We start from the raw sequence: 24,970 nt of genomic DNA, 5'->3' as shown, positions 1-24,970 counted from the left end.
TTCACATCTTTTAATATAATCTGAAAGATCTTTATAACAACCGGGCCAAAAATAATTAGTGGCGATTCTTTTATATGTTTTCTCAGTACCAAGATGACCAGATTGTGGGTCATTATGTGATTCAAATAAAAAAGATTTACGAGAATCATTATCAGGAACTAATTTCCAAGCATTTAAGTCAGTAATTAATGTGGAAATAACAGGATCGGGTCTATAGTGATATAGTTTTTCGTCAATAATTTTCCAAGTAGGAAATTTTTCGGGAAGATTCTTTACAGCCATAAATCTACGAATATACCAAGAGATATTAGGGGTCTGAATTAAATTAATTTGTTCTTTCGGAGTTTCAAACATTCTAGAAAGGGCATCGGGGACATGATTAGAACTTCCTTTTCTATAAACAATATCAAAATCATATTCTGAAAGAGCAAGTGACCATCTAGCTAAGTGTCCAGTAGGATTTTTAAGGTTATTAAGCCATTTTAGACTAGCATGATCTGTTACTACAGTGAAATGATAGCCTTCTAAATATTCTCTAAACTTTGCAATTCCCCAAACAATAACTAGACATTCTAATTCAGTAATTGTATAATTACGTTCAGCGTCAATCAATGATCTACTAGCATAAGCAATAACGTGTTCTACATCATCAATTTTTTGAGTCAAGACTGCACCGAGGCCAGTGATACTAGCATCTGTTTGAAGTACGAAAGGAATATTAAAATCAGGACGTGACAAAATTGGGGTATTCATTAAGCAATGTTTTAATTTTTCAAAAGCAAAATTCTGATCATTATTCCAAATCCATGATTGATTTTTACGTAAAAGAAGGGTTAAAGGAGCAACAATTGATGAGAAATTTTGAATAAATCTGCGATACCATGATGCCATTCCTAAAAATCTTCTAATTTCTTTTACATTTTTAGGAATTGGGTATTCGACAATTGGGGTAATCTTATCAGGGTCAACTAATAAACCTTTTTCATTTACAACATAACCTAAATATTTTACTTCAGAACAACAAAATTCGCTTTTCTTTAAATTTATCGATAAATTAGCTTCAAAAATTTTCTTAACAATTCTATTTAACCAAATCAAATGATCATCGAAAGTTTCAGTAACAATTATGAAATCGTCAAGATATGTGAATACATTAGGTTCCATTTCAGGTCCTACTAAAGAGTCAATAAGTCTTTGAAACGTAGCGGGGGCATTAGTTAAGCCAAAAGGCATTCGGGTAAATTGAAACAAACCACGTCCAGGAACAGTGAAAGCAGTTTTTTCACGACTATTAAGATCTAACGGGATATTTAGAAAACCTTTATTTATATCTATTTTCGAAATATACTTAGCTTTTCTTAATTCTTGCAAAATAGAGTCAATTTTTGGAAGAGGATATGCATCCTTTTTAGTTAGATTGTTCACAACTCTAAAATCTAAACATAGACGATACGTACCATCAGGTTTTCTAATCATTACTATAGGGGATGACCAACTACTTTTTGAGGGTTCAATAATTTTATATTTCAATAAGATATCAACTTCTGAATAAACAGCATCTTGTAGTTTTGGGGAATAAGAATAATATCTTTGTTTAACAGGTTTACTGTCACCAGTGTCAATAATGTGTTCAATTAAATTAGTTAAGCCTGGCATACCATCATTTTCAGGAATAGTTTTAAGAAATTCATTTAACCTATTCGTTTCTTCTACGGATAGCTCCATTAAACCACAACACATGTTAGCCTTTGGTTCAACTAATTCAAAATCGAATATTTCATTTGGATTTTCAGTATAAAACCAAGTTTTATTTTCATAGTCAATAGTCATACAAAAAATTTTAAGAAAATCTAATCCAATAATAAAATCTACTGATAAAGAATTTAATATTTTAAATTTAATTAAGTGACATTTATCATTTAATTCGATAGGGGCAGAAATTTCTTCAGATACAGTTTGGACTTCACTATTAGCTAACTGAATTTTTCCATAATTTTTCTCTACAACGAGTCCTAATTTTCTTTGTAAATCAACATTTATTTTTCCCATAAAAGATCTGGATGCACCACTATCAATTAAAGCTTTTATAGAATAATCAAAAATTTTAATAGTCACATATAGTAAAGGTTGAGGGTTAGATAAATCGTCAGAAACATAAGCTATTTCTGAGATTTTGAAAACAGAAGAAAAATCACAATTTTTAACATTATTTAAAGAGTCATTCAGGTCTAAATTAGGTAATTGTTTCTCAATTGATGAGTTATTCATGTCTGAATTGGGTGATTGTTCATTAATTTTAGGGTCATTAATAATCGTATCCGAATTATTATTATTAGGAATGATTTTTGGACCTTTAATAATAAAATCTTTATTATCTTTAATTTTATCTAATTCTTTTATATCGACAAAACATTTATTTGATTCGCAGTACATTGAAATATCAGGATCTTTAGAAATGTATAATCCATTAATTTGAGATAAATCAGTATATAAGTTTAAATATTCAATTTCGATTAATTCTGGGGATTTATTTTTCTTATTTTTAGAAACACAAGAGGGCGTTTTATTTTTATTAAGAGACAATTGGGCCCTGGGCAATGACTCTAGCTTTAGTTTACCGAACATTTGGGACAATTGATTTTAGTAACATCTTTATGTCCACATTTGTAACAAAAGATTTTCTTTTCCTCTTTACAATCAGGGAATTTATGGCCTTCTTGACCACAATTGTAACATGTCAATTTTTTGTATTAACAAAAGAATTTTTTAATTTTTCAGGAACAATAGAGGGAGGATCGAGAGATGTTTTATTAACTGCATTTGGATTAATTTTTGGTGGATTTTTGGATTCTTTAATAACTAGAAGAGTTTCTAAAAGAGAGTCAATATCAAATTTATTTTCATTAATTGAGTGTACGAATTCTTTATTTTGATTTCTTGATCTCATGGGTTCTTTATAAGCTACATCAGGCAATAAAGATTTTTCTGGAGTGGGAGGTGGTCTATAAGTTTTACTCAATAAATGACTTTTTTCAATAGATTTAGCTGTTCGTTCTAATTGAGCAATACTATTGATAATTTGACGAGGAATAATCATTTGAAATCTAGGTAATAAATTACGATGAACAAAACTTAATTCTTCTTCAGCTGATAATCTAGGAACAACACGATCAAATAGTGTCAACATGCAAGTTATAAAATCAGAAACTGATTCTCTTTCACCTTGTGTACGACGATAAATTTCTTGTCTAATTTCAAATTGAAAATCTGGGTCAACAAATCGAGATCGGAAAGAATAACAAAAGTCTTCAAAAGTTTTCCATAAATGGCGAGAACCACGAAACCAATTAAGAGCAATACCAGAAAGAAAAAAGGGCATAACTTGTAATAATGTTTCATCAGAAAAAGGAACAATAGAACGACCTTCTCTAATTTTCATTAAAAACGCTTCAGGGTCTTCAGATTTGGAACCAACAAATTTTAAATTCCATTTTCTCATAGTTTCTAATGCAGAAGCTCCGGAATTTTTAAAATCTTGGGGTCTATATGAATTTTCAAAATGAACTTGGCGGCGGTCAGGATTATCATAATTAGTGTATCGATAATCTCGGTCATAATGAGGTCTATTATTTTTATCATGTAAATCTGAAAAATCATTTCTTTGAGAGGGATAATTTCTTTCAAAAGGGTGTTTTTCAAATTCAAAATCTTTATTTCTTTGTGAAGGGTTGGAATAGTCATAATTTTTTGAAGAATCTCTATTAAATTCATTATAATTAAAGGGAGTTTCATGATTATTTGTAAAGTTTCGAGAATATGCATTATTTCTTGATGAACGAGCATAATCTTTGGTATCATATTTAGAAAAATTGGAATTTTGATATATATTCCTTGAATATTCTTGATATCTGTTATCAACAGGTGGATTATTTTCAGGATTATTTCTTGGAAAGGATTGATGTCTAATATTTCTTTGATGAAGAACATCATTATTATGATTGTCCATTAACTGATTTGATCTAAAGGAATCATTAAAATTATCCCGATTTAAATGCATTGAAATATCACTACTATTGCCATCAAAAGTTATTAAATCATCGTCACGAGTTTCATGTGTTTGATTTAAATTTTCGTTATTAATAGGATCAAAATTTGATCCATGATTAATATTATTTTCAAAATTTTGGTCATCAGTAGGGTTAGGGATTAAATCATCAACCTGATTTCTTGCATAATTGGGATTAATAGGGAGGTCATAATTTTTTATTAGTCGGTTGCGTCTTCCTGCAACATTTCCGACTGTAGATAAACCGCGTTTCTTTAATTCAATGCTCAGTTCTTCTTTACTTAAATGATTGACCCATTGGTCCAAATTGTATGGCAAAGGATTCATTTTTACCAAAAAAAAAAAATTAAATCAGTCTCAAGTTTAATTCAAAATTATTATTTTTATCAAATAATAATAAGTCGAATAGTAAAAGCAAAATTTTTGATTTCAAAGAAATTCCACAATAGAGCACAAATTGAATTAATAATTAAATAAATAAATTTAACATTAAAACATTAAATAATATTTTTAAATTCAAGCAGCGCATGCCCCACGTTGGGCGCCAAAAATGTAACCCTATTTGCAAATTTTTAATTAAATAGAAATAATTTTTAGGTTACACTGGCGTTGTTAATAATTAAAAGATTAAATTAATAAAATTATTCGCGGGCGCCAGATCAAATGATCACAAAAAAAATAATAATAAATCACAACGACTTGATGTCCTCGGCTACTCAAAAGAAATCGGTAGAGAGGGGGGATACGTGAAAGAAGGCTGCAAGAATTGTCACAAAAAAAATTAATTTGAATTAATAGAAATAATTTAACAAAGTTATAAAATATAAATTTCACTTTAATTAAACATTTTTTTTTATTTATAACATGATTTTTAAAATGGCTGATTATAATAAAAGACAAGCAAAATGAACAATAAGAAAGACGCTTGTGCTCTCTTGTCACGGAATTTCCAAGATTGATTAATTTCTTTTTTATAAATTAAATCATGACAATCAATAAAAATTTTATCAAGCGATTTTTGGAGAAATTGTCAAAACACATAAATGGGGAATTAATTAATTAATAAATATAAATGTTTTAACGAAATTAAACGTGATTTAACGTTGTCGTTTGATCTTGTGTTGATCTTTGCAATTGGGACATTTATCAATTTTAAAATTGTTTAATCCACAACCAAAACAAAAGATTTGTCTTTTGCTGTGGGGACAATTTTCATAAAAATGGTCTTTTTCTTTACAATTCCAACATCCTAGTCTTGTGTCATTTTGTAACCATTGTAAAGTTGAAGAACGAATGTTAAAAGGAACGTTTACTTTAGTGTCGAATAATGATGGTATTGTTGATTCATTATTTGAGTCATTAACGGGATAGCTTCTTTTTAGTGAATTATAGTCATTGTCGGGTACTTGCACTTCCTTATTCCTAGTTTGAGGACTCACTTGAGTTATCGCATGTCTTTTGATCTTTATTTCGTTGAATTCAGTATTGTTATTATTAAATTTCTTCGGGATGGTTCCAGTATATTTTGCTTCTTGAATGTTAACTTGGGTTTCTTTATCTTCGGTTTGTTTAAAGATTGAGACTTGTGTGTTAACATTTCTTGTTTTAGTTTTTGATGTTTGAATTTTTGCATTTTTATATTTACGTAGTGTTATATCATTATCTGTTTGAATCGATGTATCAGCCATTATTTTAGTTAAAGAATCAATATTATATTCAGAAATAATAACATCTGTTTGTGTTGAAGTTTCGATTTTTAATGAATTTTGATTTATTATAGTTTCATCAGTTTGGATTGAAATATCGAGAGAATTATTGTGAATGGATGGGGTCATTATTCGAGAGGTAAGGGAGACATTAACATTTTCTTGGTCGATGTGAGTCATAACATCCTTAGTTAAAGGGAAATCTTTAATTTGAGTAGAATCTCCTTTTACGTTCCTAAGTTCATCCTCGGCATTGTAAGCATCCAACATAGAGATAATGAATTGTTCGTGTATGCCAGAAATGGATATAAATAAGTTTGTATACGGTTTTATATATCGCCATCCAGGATGTATTTTATTTTTCTTTTCATCATCTTCGGTCCATTCTCCAACTATGTCAAATTCATTTTTCCTTTGTTGTATAAATAATTTCAATTTTCTTTCGAGATTTTTCGTAAATGCTAATAGAATACTATATTTATCAACAAGTTTGTCATAATCTTCCACTGGGACGGACATTTTGATCAAATGAATCAAAAATGATAACAAAAAAAAATCTGTAACATAAAATTTTAACAAAATGATTTTAGGAAGAGGAAATATAAGGTTTCAAATATTCAATATGAGTTTTAGTCACAAATTGGTCATTAAGAGTATTAATTTCATAAACAATAGGGGACAAAACTTTAGAAATCTTAAAAGGTCCATCAAATTTAGGGTTTAACTTAGCAGCAATATGTTTAACTTTTGAAGAGAGTGTTCTATTACGAATCAAGACTAAATCTCCAACTTTATATTCAATATTTCTTCTATGAGCATTATATGACTTTGATTGTTTTTGATAAGCAGCATCAAGATTTTTAATAATCCAATCTTTTATAATTTGAATCTTCTTCATGCGTTCATTCCATAATTCGATAGATTTTACATTAATGTTTGAATCTTTTTCAATTTTAGGTTTTGAAAGAGAATTTGTGGGTTTCAGATCTCTACCATGATTTAGAATGGCAGGGGAAGTTTTAAGAGAATCATGAAAAGAAGTATTATACGCGAAACGAAAATCAGAGAGGTGTTCATCCCAAGTTCGATGGTCATTTTTAATAAATGAAATAATCATAGTTTTAAGCACTCTGTTGACGCGTTCAACAGGGTTAGCTTGGGGATGGTAAGGGGGAGAAGTTGAATGAATGATATTAAATTCTGAAGCTAGGGATTTTATAACACTATTTACAAATTCGGTGCCATTATCTGTATGAAGGATTCGTGGTGTTCCCCATCTATTTATGATTAGTTCCATGAAAGCATCTTTAATCTTTTTACCATTAGCAGATCTCAAAGCAACTACTTCTATCCATTTTGTAAATAAATCTTGCATAACCAAAATATATTGGAAACTGGATTTACTTCTAGGCAAGGGACCAATAATGTCAGCAGCTACAATTAACCAGGGTTCATCAATACTTCTGTATCCCATCATGCCACAAGGAGCTTTTTGTTCTACTTTACATTTCTGACAAACTTCACATCTTTTAATATAATCTGAAAGATCTTTATAACAACCGGGCCAAAAATAATTAGTGGCGATTCTTTTATATGTTTTCTCAGTACCAAGATGACCAGATTGTGGGTCATTATGTGATTCAAATAAAAAAGATTTACGAGAATCATTATCAGGAACTAATTTCCAAGCATTTAAGTCAGTAATTAATGTGGAAATAACAGGATCGGGTCTATAGTGATATAGTTTTTCGTCAATAATTTTCCAAGTAGGAAATTTTTCGGGAAGATTCTTTACAGCCATAAATCTACGAATATACCAAGAGATATTAGGGGTCTGAATTAAATTAATTTGTTCTTTCGGAGTTTCAAACATTCTAGAAAGGGCATCGGGGACATGATTAGAACTTCCTTTTCTATAAACAATATCAAAATCATATTCTGAAAGAGCAAGTGACCATCTAGCTAAGTGTCCAGTAGGATTTTTAAGGTTATTAAGCCATTTTAGACTAGCATGATCTGTTACTACAGTGAAATGATAGCCTTCTAAATATTCTCTAAACTTTGCAATTCCCCAAACAATAACTAGACATTCTAATTCAGTAATTGTATAATTACGTTCAGCGTCAATCAATGATCTACTAGCATAAGCAATAACGTGTTCTACATCATCAATTTTTTGAGTCAAGACTGCACCGAGGCCAGTGATACTAGCATCTGTTTGAAGTACGAAAGGAATATTAAAATCAGGACGTGACAAAATTGGGGTATTCATTAAGCAATGTTTTAATTTTTCAAAAGCAAAATTCTGATCATTATTCCAAATCCATGATTGATTTTTACGTAAAAGAAGGGTTAAAGGAGCAACAATTGATGAGAAATTTTGAATAAATCTGCGATACCATGATGCCATTCCTAAAAATCTTCTAATTTCTTTTACATTTTTAGGAATTGGGTATTCGACAATTGGGGTAATCTTATCAGGGTCAACTAATAAACCTTTTTCATTTACAACATAACCTAAATATTTTACTTCAGAACAACAAAATTCGCTTTTCTTTAAATTTATCGATAAATTAGCTTCAAAAATTTTCTTAACAATTCTATTTAACCAAATCAAATGATCATCGAAAGTTTCAGTAACAATTATGAAATCGTCAAGATATGTGAATACATTAGGTTCCATTTCAGGTCCTACTAAAGAGTCAATAAGTCTTTGAAACGTAGCGGGGGCATTAGTTAAGCCAAAAGGCATTCGGGTAAATTGAAACAAACCACGTCCAGGAACAGTGAAAGCAGTTTTTTCACGACTATTAAGATCTAACGGGATATTTAGAAAACCTTTATTTATATCTATTTTCGAAATATACTTAGCTTTTCTTAATTCTTGCAAAATAGAGTCAATTTTTGGAAGAGGATATGCATCCTTTTTAGTTAGATTGTTCACAACTCTAAAATCTAAACATAGACGATACGTACCATCAGGTTTTCTAATCATTACTATAGGGGATGACCAACTACTTTTTGAGGGTTCAATAATTTTATATTTCAATAAGATATCAACTTCTGAATAAACAGCATCTTGTAGTTTTGGGGAATAAGAATAATATCTTTGTTTAACAGGTTTACTGTCACCAGTGTCAATAATGTGTTCAATTAAATTAGTTAAGCCTGGCATACCATCATTTTCAGGAATAGTTTTAAGAAATTCATTTAACCTATTCGTTTCTTCTACGGATAGCTCCATTAAACCACAACACATGTTAGCCTTTGGTTCAACTAATTCAAAATCGAATATTTCATTTGGATTTTCAGTATAAAACCAAGTTTTATTTTCATAGTCAATAGTCATACAAAAAATTTTAAGAAAATCTAATCCAATAATAAAATCTACTGATAAAGAATTTAATATTTTAAATTTAATTAAGTGACATTTATCATTTAATTCGATAGGGGCAGAAATTTCTTCAGATACAGTTTGGACTTCACTATTAGCTAACTGAATTTTTCCATAATTTTTCTCTACAACGAGTCCTAATTTTCTTTGTAAATCAACATTTATTTTTCCCATAAAAGATCTGGATGCACCACTATCAATTAAAGCTTTTATAGAATAATCAAAAATTTTAATAGTCACATATAGTAAAGGTTGAGGGTTAGATAAATCGTCAGAAACATAAGCTATTTCTGAGATTTTGAAAACAGAAGAAAAATCACAATTTTTAACATTATTTAAAGAGTCATTCAGGTCTAAATTAGGTAATTGTTTCTCAATTGATGAGTTATTCATGTCTGAATTGGGTGATTGTTCATTAATTTTAGGGTCATTAATAATCGTATCCGAATTATTATTATTAGGAATGATTTTTGGACCTTTAATAATAAAATCTTTATTATCTTTAATTTTATCTAATTCTTTTATATCGACAAAACATTTATTTGATTCGCAGTACATTGAAATATCAGGATCTTTAGAAATGTATAATCCATTAATTTGAGATAAATCAGTATATAAGTTTAAATATTCAATTTCGATTAATTCTGGGGATTTATTTTTCTTATTTTTAGAAACACAAGAGGGCGTTTTATTTTTATTAAGAGACAATTGGGCCCTGGGCAATGACTCTAGCTTTAGTTTACCGAACATTTGGGACAATTGATTTTAGTAACATCTTTATGTCCACATTTGTAACAAAAGATTTTCTTTTCCTCTTTACAATCAGGGAATTTATGGCCTTCTTGACCACAATTGTAACATGTCAATTTTTTGTATTAACAAAAGAATTTTTTAATTTTTCAGGAACAATAGAGGGAGGATCGAGAGATGTTTTATTAACTGCATTTGGATTAATTTTTGGTGGATTTTTGGATTCTTTAATAACTAGAAGAGTTTCTAAAAGAGAGTCAATATCAAATTTATTTTCATTAATTGAGTGTACGAATTCTTTATTTTGATTTCTTGATCTCATGGGTTCTTTATAAGCTACATCAGGCAATAAAGATTTTTCTGGAGTGGGAGGTGGTCTATAAGTTTTACTCAATAAATGACTTTTTTCAATAGATTTAGCTGTTCGTTCTAATTGAGCAATACTATTGATAATTTGACGAGGAATAATCATTTGAAATCTAGGTAATAAATTACGATGAACAAAACTTAATTCTTCTTCAGCTGATAATCTAGGAACAACACGATCAAATAGTGTCAACATGCAAGTTATAAAATCAGAAACTGATTCTCTTTCACCTTGTGTACGACGATAAATTTCTTGTCTAATTTCAAATTGAAAATCTGGGTCAACAAATCGAGATCGGAAAGAATAACAAAAGTCTTCAAAAGTTTTCCATAAATGGCGAGAACCACGAAACCAATTAAGAGCAATACCAGAAAGAAAAAAGGGCATAACTTGTAATAATGTTTCATCAGAAAAAGGAACAATAGAACGACCTTCTCTAATTTTCATTAAAAACGCTTCAGGGTCTTCAGATTTGGAACCAACAAATTTTAAATTCCATTTTCTCATAGTTTCTAATGCAGAAGCTCCGGAATTTTTAAAATCTTGGGGTCTATATGAATTTTCAAAATGAACTTGGCGGCGGTCAGGATTATCATAATTAGTGTATCGATAATCTCGGTCATAATGAGGTCTATTATTTTTATCATGTAAATCTGAAAAATCATTTCTTTGAGAGGGATAATTTCTTTCAAAAGGGTGTTTTTCAAATTCAAAATCTTTATTTCTTTGTGAAGGGTTGGAATAGTCATAATTTTTTGAAGAATCTCTATTAAATTCATTATAATTAAAGGGAGTTTCATGATTATTTGTAAAGTTTCGAGAATATGCATTATTTCTTGATGAACGAGCATAATCTTTGGTATCATATTTAGAAAAATTGGAATTTTGATATATATTCCTTGAATATTCTTGATATCTGTTATCAACAGGTGGATTATTTTCAGGATTATTTCTTGGAAAGGATTGATGTCTAATATTTCTTTGATGAAGAACATCATTATTATGATTGTCCATTAACTGATTTGATCTAAAGGAATCATTAAAATTATCCCGATTTAAATGCATTGAAATATCACTACTATTGCCATCAAAAGTTATTAAATCATCGTCACGAGTTTCATGTGTTTGATTTAAATTTTCGTTATTAATAGGATCAAAATTTGATCCATGATTAATATTATTTTCAAAATTTTGGTCATCAGTAGGGTTAGGGATTAAATCATCAACCTGATTTCTTGCATAATTGGGATTAATAGGGAGGTCATAATTTTTTATTAGTCGGTTGCGTCTTCCTGCAACATTTCCGACTGTAGATAAACCGCGTTTCTTTAATTCAATGCTCAGTTCTTCTTTACTTAAATGATTGACCCATTGGTCCAAATTGTATGGCAAAGGATTCATTTTTACCAAAAAAAAAAAATTAAATCAGTCTCAAGTTTAATTCAAAATTATTATTTTTATCAAATAATAATAAGTCGAATAGTAAAAGCAAAATTTTTGATTTCAAAGAAATTCCACAATAGAGCACAAATTGAATTAATAATTAAATAAATAAATTTAACATTAAAACATTAAATAATATTTTTAAATTCAAGCAGCGCATGCCCCACGTTGGGCGCCAAAAATGTAACCCTATTTGCAAGTTTTTAATTAAATAGAAATAATTTTTAGGTTACACTGGCGTTGTTAATAATTAAAAGATTAAATTAATAAAATTATTCGCGGGCGCCAGATCAAATGATCACAAAAAAAATAATAATAAATCACAACGACTTGATGTCCTCGGCTACTCAAAAGAAATCGGTAGAGAGGGGGGATACGTGAAAGAAGGCTGCAAGAATTGTCACAAAAAAAATTAATTTGAATTAATAGAAATAATTTAACAAAGTTATAAAATATAAATTTCACTTTAATTAAACATTTTTTTTTATTTATAACATGATTTTTAAAATGGCTGATTATAATAAAAGACAAGCAAAATGAACAATAAGAAAGACGCTTGTGCTCTCTTGTCACGGAATTTCCAAGATTGATTAATTTCTTTTTTATAAATTAAATCATGACAATCAATAAAAATTTTATCAAGAGATTTTTGGGGAAATGGTCAAAACACATAAATGGGGAATTAATAGTAATTACAAACACAAACTAATATTAAGGAGAAATAGGGTCAAAATTACAATTTTCAAATAATAAAGAAAACATTTTTTTTTATAAGAAAGAAATCACAATTAAAACATGCTAAAAATGGATTATAATTATCAATAAAAAGAAAAATTCAGAAAAAGGAAATCATTTTCAAGTTAAGTTAAAAATAAAAAAAATAAGAAAACTTTTAATAATATATATATTTTTCCTTTGCTGAATTTTTCAAAAAGAAAACAATCTTACCAAAAAAGTTTCACAATTTATGATGGCACAGCGAAAACACAAAACAATTATTAAAATAAATATACAACTTTTTTTTTTAAGATGTTGTTTCTTCGGAGGTTGCCGACAAAAGAGGACGATAAATGATATTTTGTTTTCTATGTTGTTAATCGGTAACCATGCACCGGCATTCAATTGTCTTCTGCTATTTTTCGTGTGTTGATCCAGGGACGGGTTGTAAGGGTATTTTAGTGACCCTTTTAATATTCCATAATAATAATATTTTATTATTTTATCCAGATGTTTCAAAATTAAATAGATAATCCAAAAAGTCTCTCCTCCATTATCTTCTAATAGTATTCTGTCAGGACTATGTCATAATAAAACACAACGGGAATAAATCCAAATATTATACAAAATGCTTGACAGGTTCGTATGACGATTCAAATGGGCCATAGGCATCAGGAGCTTCGCGTTTAGAAGACGGAAGGCTAGTTGAATTCTACCAAGGTTATATAATTTGTAGAAAATAGAAAAGTAGACAAACATCAATTTCGTCATAATATATAATTAATATAAAATATCCTTGGGCCATGGATTTGCGGAAATATGTATTAGGTTTTGATCTTCTGATTAGTCAATGGACAACACAATAAAAAAAGGCGGCAAATTTTGAAATAATTTCAGGAATCTTCAATGGATAATCATTATTTTCCAACAGATAAGAGGCGTCCCAATCATCCTTGGATTAAAATTACAATTTCCCACGATGACTCGTTGAACAGGAATCAGGAATCGGGAAACGGAGTTTATATAAATAAAAATAAATTTATAAAATTAATAAAGGAATCTTAAATTAATTAATTTAAATCAATCTTGGAATATCCGCTGCAACCTCCAAATGTTTAACAAAAATATTTTTTTTTTTTTTTTAATAAATTAAATTTGTGAATTGTAAAATTTAGAAAAAATTTTACGTCACATCAAAAATTAGAAAATACGTGTTTCAACCAAAAATTTTTTTACACTGTAAATGGGTTAGAATTTCTCAAACGGATCACCTAAAAGTCAGAAATTTTTTATTAGTCTCATTTTTTTTCTCAACTGTTTCTTATACAAAATTGTGTAAGGAATTCAAAAAAAAATTTTAATTTTCTGTAGGACGTCAAGAACACTATTTTTTAATAACATTTTATAAATAAATAATATAAAAATCTATTAAATATGAAATTTTTTCAAAATAAAAATTATATTTAGAAGCTACATTTTAAGACGAGAAAACCCCTTTTTTTTAATTGGTGAACAGGAACTCGAGAAAAGAATTTTTTAAAATAAGACTGTAAAAAATTTCAATTGTTTATAACTTTAACAAAAAAATTTTTTTTGACCTAAAAATTTAAGGGACTTATTTTTACCATGTAAGGAGTCAAAAGAAATTATTTTTGATTAAAAAAAAAATTTCTGAATTTTAGGTGATCCGTTTGAGAAATTCTAACCCAAATATAATTTTTTTATCCAAAAAACTGATTTCTCGCATTAAAACAAATTGATTAATCTATATAAAGTCTATGTTTTACTTAAAATCTATAAATTATATCAGTTTTTAATTTTTGAAAAAAAGTGTTTTTCGTATTATTTGAAATAACTTTTTTTATGAAAATTTTTAATAAATTTTGTCAAAAACGTATTCCTGGCATGAAAACGAATCGATTGATGTATATAAAGTTTACATTTTACCAATATTTGTAAAATGGATCGCTATTTTAATCTTGAATATAAGTGTATCATGATGAGAAAACTAGACGGTCATGAATTGAACACCTTTTTTCCTTTATTATATTTAATAATAATAAAGTTTCTTTAAATGTCCGATTTCTTGGTTTCGCCATTATCTTCTGCAATTAAAAATCAACAAATTAAAAAAAAATTATATTTTTGTCTCACAATTTAATATCCTCAGCCTCAATTGTCGAGTATAGTATGAATTAAAAATAATCCTGTCCTCAAGAGGTCTAGAAATCTACTGAAGTTTTGAAAAAAAAATCGTTACTACGATAAAGGCTTGAAAATGTAAACATACAAGGAGTATATTTTGTGTACAAAAAAATGCGTGTAATACCACAAACCATAACAATAAGTTTTAAATAAGGAAAAATAACACAGCCACACAAAAAAAGTACCCGGGCCGGGGAATGAGACCAACATTTCTTGATGTATTTTGATGCGCTGAACACGAATCTGAAGTCCGTTTAGCTCCATCACGTCAGGATTTTGACATAACCTCAAAAAACATAGCTGATTTTAAATGACAGGAGAAATTTTTTAAATAATGGCAGATTTGCTTGAATCTTGTTACTCGGGGGTTTTTGGGGTCGCTGATTACGAATTTAACGTCAGATTTATAAAATTCAAAATCGCGGATCCAATATGGCGGACGAATTTTTAAAAAGTAGTTGGATTTTTACGAAAATTGGTATCTAGGGGCAGGCCCGGCAGATAACGTGGGTACGGTGGGTAGTTTGACCCACCCGGAAAATCCCTGGGTGGGTAATTACCCACCCGGAATTCAGTAACGTTCTTTTAATAAATACATACGTTCTTGTTATAAAAACATTGTCTATAAATATATATTTATAAACTTTATAGAATTTCCATATATTTTTAAATTTGTCGCGGGAAACGTACGCATCTCGAGTATGCGCATACGATACAAAGAGATGAACTACATAGCAGACTATAGAAAGCATAGTTGAATCCAGTTGAATCGTACGCTTGAACAAGTACTGAAACCTTGGAAGAGTATATCTGAAAGAGCAGTTAAAAGACAGGCAGGAATAAAATCCAAACAAGAAGAAAGATGGATAAATTCGTCGTTCGTAGCAAGAGAAAAAACGAGGACGTAGATGATCTTAGAGCATCTTTAGAATTAGAATCCAAGGCGGTTGCGGCAGTCGACAATGTTAATCGTGTTAATCGGGTTGAAAATCAACCAGTTCAAAATCAAGATTGTAAAATAAACTATTCAGAAAATCGTGAGTGTAGAGCATGAATTGCAGAACAATATTTTATATGATAAAACCAAGATAAAACAACACTTCAAATAATAAACATCAAAACATAACCTCATTTAAAAACTACAATTTTACTTTCGAGAAACAGGTCCATTCAAAACAATTAAATTATTTATTTTAGCCCTTGTTAAAAACAACATTTTACTTTATTTTGTTTGCAAAACTATATTTTAATTAATTATTGTTATTTAATATTTTAATTTCTAATATACAGGTGTCAGTCCTTAAACATGTTGATCTATAAAAATTTTATTTAAAAATTTTTTTCTAGAGCCGGCTGTAGGAAAATCTACAGTGCCCTCAAAATTTAAAACTTGGAAGAAAGAAAATCCGTGGCTTGAACTGAATGTAAATAATTGTACTGTACTGTTGATAATTTGTACTGAAGCGTGTGAACGAAAATTAATTATCAATTTAGATTCGCGCAGCATTTCATCGAAGCAAGCTTGGGTTGATGATGGATTCTCAAATTGGAAGCATGGATTGGAGCGAATAAAAGCTCATGTGAAAAGTAATCTTCATCGTGACAGCAGTGAGGCATTAAGCAACGTTAAAGAAATTAACGTGGCAGAACTAGTATCAACGTATCACTTGAAACAAATGATAGAAAATCGAATGGCATTAAGAAAAATTTTTTGTACACTAAGAGTGCTTGCAAAACAAGGTTTACCTACAAGGGGAGACAACAATGATGAGAAGTCAAATTTCATGGCGTTCCTGAATGCTCGTGCAGAAGATGTGACAGAACTACAATCCTGGCTTCAAAGAGGTGGTCACAAATGGCTACATCATGAAACCCAAAATGAAATTCTCAATCTGATGGCCAATGCAATTTTATCCGAAATCATGAAAGAAATAAGAGAAGCGGAATTTTTTTCGATTTTACTTGATGAAACGTCTGATATCTCTCGAACTGAGGAAGTTTCTGTGTGCATTAGAATCTTTTTCGATAATTTAACATCAAAGGAGTATTTTATTGGTTTCTTCTCTATAAAAGATATTAAAGCAAAAACTTTATTCGACCTCGTGAATGAAATTTTAGTGTCGCACTCATTGTCACTTTTAAAACTTAGAGGTCAGTGTTATGATGGAGACGCGAATGTTTCCGGTAACATCTCTGGATTGCAAACGAGAATACGAGAAGAAGAACCTCGAGCGTTATTTGTACACTTCACTGCTCATAGAATGAGTCTTTGTTGATTCTTTCTTAAAATTAATATGTGTTTCCTCATGGATGAATTATTCTATATTGGCAAAATTTCTCGATTATGATTTATTAAATTACTTCGATCTTTTTAACTTTAAACCTATAAATTCTGCTTTTAAGGATATGTGGGAAAAGGGACATTTTTTTACAGTTTCAAGATTTCTCTGAAATGAAAAGAGATTTTAAGTTAAAATTTTGAGGAACAATAAATAAGGGTTTATAGAATTCCACTCTTCATCTAATTTTAATAATTTAATTTTTAATAATTTTACGGGTAAATGAAATAAGGCAATAAATAGTGAGTAAATAGTTTTATTTTTAGTTCAGTTGATGTCTACGAACATATGCTGAAAGCGCCATGACTGATACTCGTTCCCAAGTTGCTTTTCAAATTCATTCAAAATTAGAGCTTTTCTAACTTTTATTTTTTATACTTAAGCAAAATTATGCTTTAAACGAGAAGAGTAGAAATCTGTGGTCCCTCCTCTATCATTCCTCAAAATTTCAGCTCGAAATTTTCTATCACTTAAAAATAAGATTGAAACTCAGAAACCCTATTTTCCCGCTTAAAGTCACGTGGGTATTTTCCACATACCCTTAGGAAAGAATTTAATTATTGAAATTTATAAAATAAAATTTTTAAATAAAATTAACTTTTTATAGATGGGTAGTACGAATCAAGTCTTTAAAGACTGTAAGTCTAAATTACGTACCACTAATGCAGTTTTTGCATGATCGCTCAGAGGATGTAGAAGTCGATAGTAGCATCTCTGCTAAAGCTTCAGGATTTTACAATTATTTGGAATCATTCGAGTGTGTATTCTTTTTAACGACGATGATTGAAATATTTGATCATATAGAGGTTTTAAACAAAGAACTGCAAAATTCGGAACTATGTGTTATCGAATCATATCAAAAAATTGAAGCTGTAACTGATTTTTTAATTGATTCTCGAGATTCAAAATTTGTAAAAATTTGGCAAAAATGCCTTGAAACTGTTGACAAACTTGAACTCGAAGAACCTAAACTTCCACGACAGCGTAAAATTCCAAAACGTATACAAACATCTACAAGCGAAGACCACAGATTCAACACACCCGAAGACTTTTACAGAAAATTGTACTTCGAAGTTTTTGACCAAATAATTGTGTCCTTAAAAAGTAGATTCGAAAATGATTCTGCAGGATTTTTCAAATCTTTGGAGCAATTTGTTATTGGTGAGCCTGTAAATGTAGACGAAATTGTAGACTTTTATAAGGATGATTTCGATAAAGAAAGATTGATCAATGATAGGGAAATGTTTTTGCAACTCTTGAAGAGAAAAAATGTTCAAGTGAAAAATTTGAGGGAAGTTGTAGATTTTTTAAAGCAAAACGAGTGGAGTAGAGGATTAATTCTAGAGTTTGTGCGTTTTGTTAAGCTGCTCATGACGATTCCAGGATCATCTTGTTCAAACGAACGAAGTTTCTCTACACTCCGACGACTTAAAACTTATTTGAGATCAATGATGCGACAAGATCGATTGAATAACATAGCCCTTATACATATTTACTCTGAAATGGCTGACAAACTTGATTTAGAGAAACTATTAGATACTTTTATTTCACAAAATTCAAAACGCAGTGCAGTTTTCGCATTGAGCAGATAAGTTACTGTTAATAGTAGTTATTACTATGATTTTTGTCATTATAAACATATTATTAATAAAGAAAATTCCAATCATTTCATTTCTTATTTTTTACTCTTAAATTTCAAACAAGATAATTTTCTCCCCTACCCCCCCCAGGGCAACTACCCACCCGGGAAAAACATGATCTGCCGGGCCTGCTTCCACCAACCTTGCGACAAGGTTACCGTGCAAGCTTACTGAACACTCTTGCGATAATATTAATTATTATGCAATCTTGCAGTAATCTTACACTGCAATCTTTCGGTAAGCTTACCATGCAAGCTTGGGTCAGGTGGTACATTTGAAGATTGCAGTAAGCAACTTTATTTTTAAAATAAAAGTTTGTTATTACCAAAAATACGTTTATTTATGCATATTGTGTATATTGGAAAAGAAAAAAATTTTGTTGTATATTTTTTCCTACATATTTTAAAAACAAATATGTTCTTTTTTTAATTTCGCAGCAATTTTTCCCTTAAATAGAGATTTAACGTTTTTGTATTTTGCAATATTTAGAATAATTTCAGCATTAATCAAGAGATTCCAAAATTTTTAAAATTAAATATGGTTCAATACTCTTTTTTCAATCCTACAAAATTTAAAAATTTTCTTGAAAATATTATTGCGTAAGACATTTATTTCTGAAGGTATAGGTGCAAAAAGCTTGTACAAATAAAAAATTTTTTGAATTAAAGAAAGCAATCTTTTTTAATGAATTAAATTGTTAGTATAAATTTTTTTTTGGAGTATTACATTGAAGAAATTTTTTTAATTATAATACATTTTTTTGACTCATATAAATAATTATCTAGAATAGTCACTTATTAAACAATAATTTAAATTATTATTGTTACATAAACTTAAAAAGGAGTAAATGCTATTATAGAACGCATTTTATTTACACCCAGTAAAAAAATAATTAAGAGTAAGCGAAAAAAATTGACGGTGACTTAAGCTCAATTCAATTTCGCGTCTAAACCGAATTGAGACGTTATGGTTGAAGCATGCATAAGCTCTCAGTCCGGGGATTTCTCTAATATTATATTATTTCTAATTTTTATTTAATTAAATTTATGTGATACATTGATTTTGAAAAGTAAATGAGTTCAAACACGTGGTTGAATGACCACAAACATAAATGTTTAGGTAATTATCACCTACATACTATCAATTTCTAATACAAAAGAAATAATAGTTATTGTTCAAATTTAAAGAGACATTATATTCTTAAATTCTATAGTGTAATACAATGAAACACGTTAGAACTATATCATCAGATAAGATTGTCAAAATATAATAGAAATTTATGAATGAAATAAAATTCTTATAAGTTTATTTTGCTTATTTCTTATTCTATACTTATATTTTCTTATCTTTTATTTTTAAATTATTAGTTGCTTTTCAAACTAAATTAGAGGAATCTTTCGAATAATTATATAGTTTTTAGCTTTTGTTATTAAGTTTTCAAAATTCATCTACTTGTTTAAATAATTCAATGTTTATTGTTTCGAAGAATTTGATGTTAAAGAAAAATAATATTAAATAAAAGAATTATATTTATTTAGATTTTTTTTAAATAAACAATTAATTTCACGATATAGTCTTTATTATATTGTGCAACAATTTTTGGGTCATTGTTTCTTTCCCGAATCGGTCTAGCCTTAAACTAAACTTAATGTATAGACAAATTAAACCCCACAAAGGATTTCGAAAAATTAGCATGATTTTTATGGGCTTTAGAAGTTGAAACTACGATTTGTTTAATTTTTGTGATGTTTAGTTTTAAAATTTGGATCAAATTATGATTTAGAAAAATTGTACTGCAAATTTTAACCCATTAAGCCCCAAATGCACTGAAAATGCTATCAAAAAAAGGATTAAAAATGTTAAATAATTTTTTTTAATTTTTATTTGCAAAATGACGCAATTTAGCTAAAAATGTTTACTTGGGGATTTTCGGGGTCGCTGATTACGAATTTGACGTCAGAATTTAAAAAATCAAAATGGCGGATTCAATATGTCGACCAACTTTTTTAAAGTCGACGAATTTAGATAAAAATGTTTACTCGGGGGTTTCCAGAGTTGCTGATTACGATTTTGATGTTAGAATTTGAAAAATGTAATTGACGGATTCAATATGGCCATCAAAAATATTTTAATGTCGACGAATTCAGATAAAAATGCTTACTCGGGGATTTGTGGGATCGCTAATTACGAATTTGATGTTAAAATTTCAAAATTTAAAATGTTGAATCTAAAATGACAACCAAAAATGTTTAAAATCCATAAATTTCGCTAAATGCATTTAGAATACCATCTTTACCCACCTAGTCCCAATTGGTGTTGCCCGATTTTCACCACGAGGAGATAGATAGTTTTTGAGAAAACCCCCGAGTAAGCATCTTTAGCTAAATTCGTCGATTTTAAAAATTTTTGGTCGCCAAATTGGATCCGTCATTTTGATTATTCAAATTCTGTCACCAAATTCGTAATCAGCGACCCCGAAAACACATTTACACATTTAAATAATTTTTTATAATTTTTTGAACTTTTCGACGCAATTTTGAAAAAATAAAAATCTGGAGGAGAGAGGAAATATTTTTTGTTTAAAGTTTGACAATCGAGAGCACGTTTTATATACTTGATAACTGTCGGAAAAATTGTTTTCCTTTCGAAATATTTAAAATTTATTAAAAAATCACGTCACTTTGCAAATAAACATTATTTAACATTTTTTAAGCCTTTTTTGATAGCATTTTCGGAAAGAGCACAGTTAAATACGTTGGATGAAGGTTTCCTAAAAAATTAGAATTTTTTTTCTGTAAAATATCACTCCTTAAAGTTAGACTAAGAATTCAGTGCATTTGGGGCTTAATGGGTTAAGTCTTAAAAAATTAATGAAAAATCGAAATATGTTTATTTATTTGCGTTATGGTTATATAAGAAATCTCTTTTTAACGCAATTTTCTGAATTTTACCACAATTTATTTTTCATTTCATCCTACACTGTAAAAAAGCCCAATGATAATTTACCTCCCATATGTTATTTTACATTTAATTGCAAATGTACCACCCGTCGGTAATAATACATGCTAAATGTAAGTTTTGAGGGTTTTTAAATTTAAGTAAAATATTTTTGTAAAAGAAATTAAAAGGTAATAAATTATAATTAAATAAATTGAAAACAATTGGTGAAAAATAATACAATTTTATTATTTGAATAATAAGTTTTTTTAAAACAGTATAAAAAGTACAATAAACAAAAATTTTTTTACATAAGTATTGCTTTCAAAATAAATATTTAATCACTATCGTGTAGGTATGGCTTTTGTAATAATAATTGTAATTATAATAAAAAAAAATAAACAGAATTAAAATAAATTTAATCACTATCTTCTTCTGTTCCTTGTTCTTCTGTTACTTCTTCTTCTGTAACATCTTCGGCAGATTGATTTAGAGAAATATTTTTAATTTTATTGTAAAAAGCTATTATTTTCCTAAACGAATGTACAGGAGATTTTCCCTTACTTTCGCTGCCTTCAATATTGACGTTCATGAAGATTCGCTGCACAAAATCCAACAGGGTTGAATTTGTTGGAGTTATGGGTTTAAATAACGACACTTTATATATCTATATAAAATAATCTTAACAGTCCGGTTAGTAACCGAGAGTATTTCACGCGACAACGCAACAACGAATATCAAAGATAAAGTCGTATCGATTGCGGTCGATACAACATGGATCGATCATCGATCGTTCCATACATACATCAAGAGTATCGACAAAGCATTCAAACTTCACACTCCCTCCCTTTGTCGATTTGAAAAAGTGTTTATCATAGTATAATAATATTAATATTTGAGCAACAAACATATAACATAAAATTTGTAAAACTTTGGAATTACATTACAATACAGAAGTGATAATACTGCGCTGTAACAAACCAACAAATGTATATCACATAACTTGCTCAACTCATTATATTAATACCAGTCAAAAAGTTAAAATTAAAGTTTTAACCTAAATCTTTGATTAATCTTATATCAAGTCTTAAGTGGTTGTTTATTATTTATTTATTTTCTTAGGCATCTTCTAGATCAGCGAGACTCTTAATTTTAATTCTTGCGTCTGTCTGTGAACAAATAAAAAATTTTGATTAACTTCAATTTCAACTTAAATACGAAATGGTTATTATAAACAAAATTTCATATTTATGTTCCTCTAATCTCTTCTTTAATCATCTGACATCTTATTTCTCTAATCTTCTTTGTCATGATGAAGCATTATTAACTCTCACATCGGGGATCTATACTATTATGTGTGTTTATATTTACTTTCTTATCAATCATAGCCTTGATTTGGTTTGGTTCCGAGAAATTAATAATCATATATTTCTTATGGCAGGCGGTTTTTTTTGGCAGAAATCGTCATATCTTATAAAAAATTTTTTCTGTCAATTTTTGATAAAATAATAATACTAAATATAATTTGATTTTACTGGTGATAAATATACTGAAGTTTTCGGGGTCGCTGAATTCGAATTTGATGACAGATGAACCCAAAAATCTTAAATACGATGAAATCAAATTTTTTTGAAAGCTCTGTTTGGAACCTTATTAGGCCTATAAGTGATTTTTAACTGGACTGCGAAGAGGTTAAAAATTATATAGGCAAAATGCAAAATTTATGTCCTTAAACATTATGAACATAAAACAAATAAACATCTATTCATTTCTGCAAAAGAATTAAAATAAAAATTTGTTGGGGGTGGGTTATAACCCCATTTTATGGAAAAAATTAGGGGGTGGGTTGCGTGTACGGGTCATGTAGTACACGATTTATGCTATAATTTAAAACAATTTTGAAGTTTTTACCACATCAGGATAAAGAGAAAAATCATATTAAACACCCATAAAAACATGTTTCTTGGGGGTTTTTACCCCCACTTTTTTCAAAATCCTGACATGCTAAGCAATTTTAAGATCCGGGATCGTGTTCAACGCCCAAAAATACATTAGAAACTATAGTGATATCAAGATAAAAGAAAAAAGTTTTATTTTGTAGGCCTCTGTGATTTATTACGTTTACTGAAGCCATATATACAAATTTGCATTACACTTATGACCATTACACTGTTGACATTTTGCTCGTTTTTCGCTTATAAAATGAAAACGGTTAGACTTATATCGACGGGGTTGGTCTCATTCGAAAGAGAATCCAAAAATACATTAAATACCATACCGATATAAAATTCAAAATATTTTCTAACCATTTTCAAGGCGTTACACTGTTGACAGAAATTCAATTACGAAAGTTTTTCGGCTTTTTCTGCCTCGATGACAAACGAGCAGATTTATACTTATATCGTTTTCGTTCTTTTCACAAACTTCGTTGTTGTGTTCTGCTGCTTATGCGATGGTAAAGAAATTTTTTTGCTCATAAGGTAATTTAAATAGCAGGTAAAAGTAGGAAATTCTGCCGTCAAAACGTAAAAATACAAAAGTAAGGGACAAGTCATTTTCATTTTCTGGAAATTGTATAAAATAAAGTTTAATTACCTACACTTGATTTTCCTTAAATATAGAACTAATACTTCACGAAACATTTTTTTAAATTGGTTTAAACACTATATTTTCGACATTTCATTTATTTAAACCTTGAAAATGTCTCTGGGGACGCATTACACTTATGACATTTTGCCTGCTTTTTGTTCTGTCAATATTATGAAAATCACTTTTATGTCCTTGTAAGTAGAAAAATTATTGAAAATTATTGCTTTTTACTATATAAACAAATTAATTTCAACTAAGGTTATATCAAATAATTTTTTTTGGCAAGGGACACGAATATGACAATTTAAATCAAATGAGTCATATATATTATATATAATAAATAAATAATTAAATAAATTAAAATCGACAGTAAGAAATTATTTTTAAAAATAATTTCAATGAAATTGCCTAAAAACCAATAAATTATTAAAAAGTCTTGAAACGAACATAACCTTTAAATTCAAGTCATTTTTGGCGGGAACTCCAACTCCACTTGCGGCAATATTGAAAGTCTTGAAATTTTCATAACCTAAAAATTTATGTCATTTTTGGCGGGAAATACGGAGACAGATGAGAGAAAGGGGAAGGACTTACTGCTTTATTCAGAGTCTTAAAACAAACATAACCTCAAAATTTAGGTCATTTTTGGCGGAGGAGAGGAAATGAGAGGAGGGAGGGGGACTTGCGGCTATATTCAGAGCCTTGAGACGAACATAACCTTAAAATTTAGGTCATTTCTGGCGGGGGAGGGAAGGGGACTTGCGGCTATATTCAGAGTCTTGAAACGAACATAACCTCAAAATTTAGGCCATTTTGG

At 29.1% G+C, this 24,970-nt stretch overlaps 2 protein-coding genes across 2 annotated transcripts; both read left to right on the top strand.

Moving 5' to 3' along the window:
- The first annotated feature begins 15,510 nt into the window (after positions 1 to 15,510).
- LOC127281058 (zinc finger MYM-type protein 1-like) lies at positions 15,511 to 16,924 on the top strand. Its single transcript, XM_051304545.1, has 2 exons — positions 15,511 to 15,685; positions 15,996 to 16,924. Exons 1-2 carry the CDS (start codon positions 15,511 to 15,513, stop codon positions 16,922 to 16,924), a joined length of 1,104 nt encoding a protein of 367 aa, XP_051160502.1.
- A 725-nt stretch (positions 16,925 to 17,649) lies between these two features.
- Positions 17,650 to 18,579, top strand: LOC127281036 (uncharacterized). Its single transcript, XM_051304519.1, has one exon. The coding sequence runs from the start codon at positions 17,650 to 17,652 to the stop codon at positions 18,577 to 18,579; it is 930 nt and encodes a 309-aa protein (XP_051160476.1).
- The last annotated feature ends 6,391 nt before the right edge of the window (positions 18,580 to 24,970 follow it).

Source organism: Leptopilina boulardi, unplaced genomic scaffold (genome assembly GCF_019393585.1).
Source record: "Leptopilina boulardi isolate dan_hultmark-lab unplaced genomic scaffold, ZJU_Lbou_2.1 LbouV2_262, whole genome shotgun sequence".
Classification (NCBI taxonomy): Eukaryota; Metazoa; Arthropoda; class Insecta; order Hymenoptera; family Figitidae; genus Leptopilina; species Leptopilina boulardi.
The sequence above is the reverse complement of the archived record's forward strand: the minus strand, read 5'-3'. Positions and strand labels throughout refer to the sequence as shown.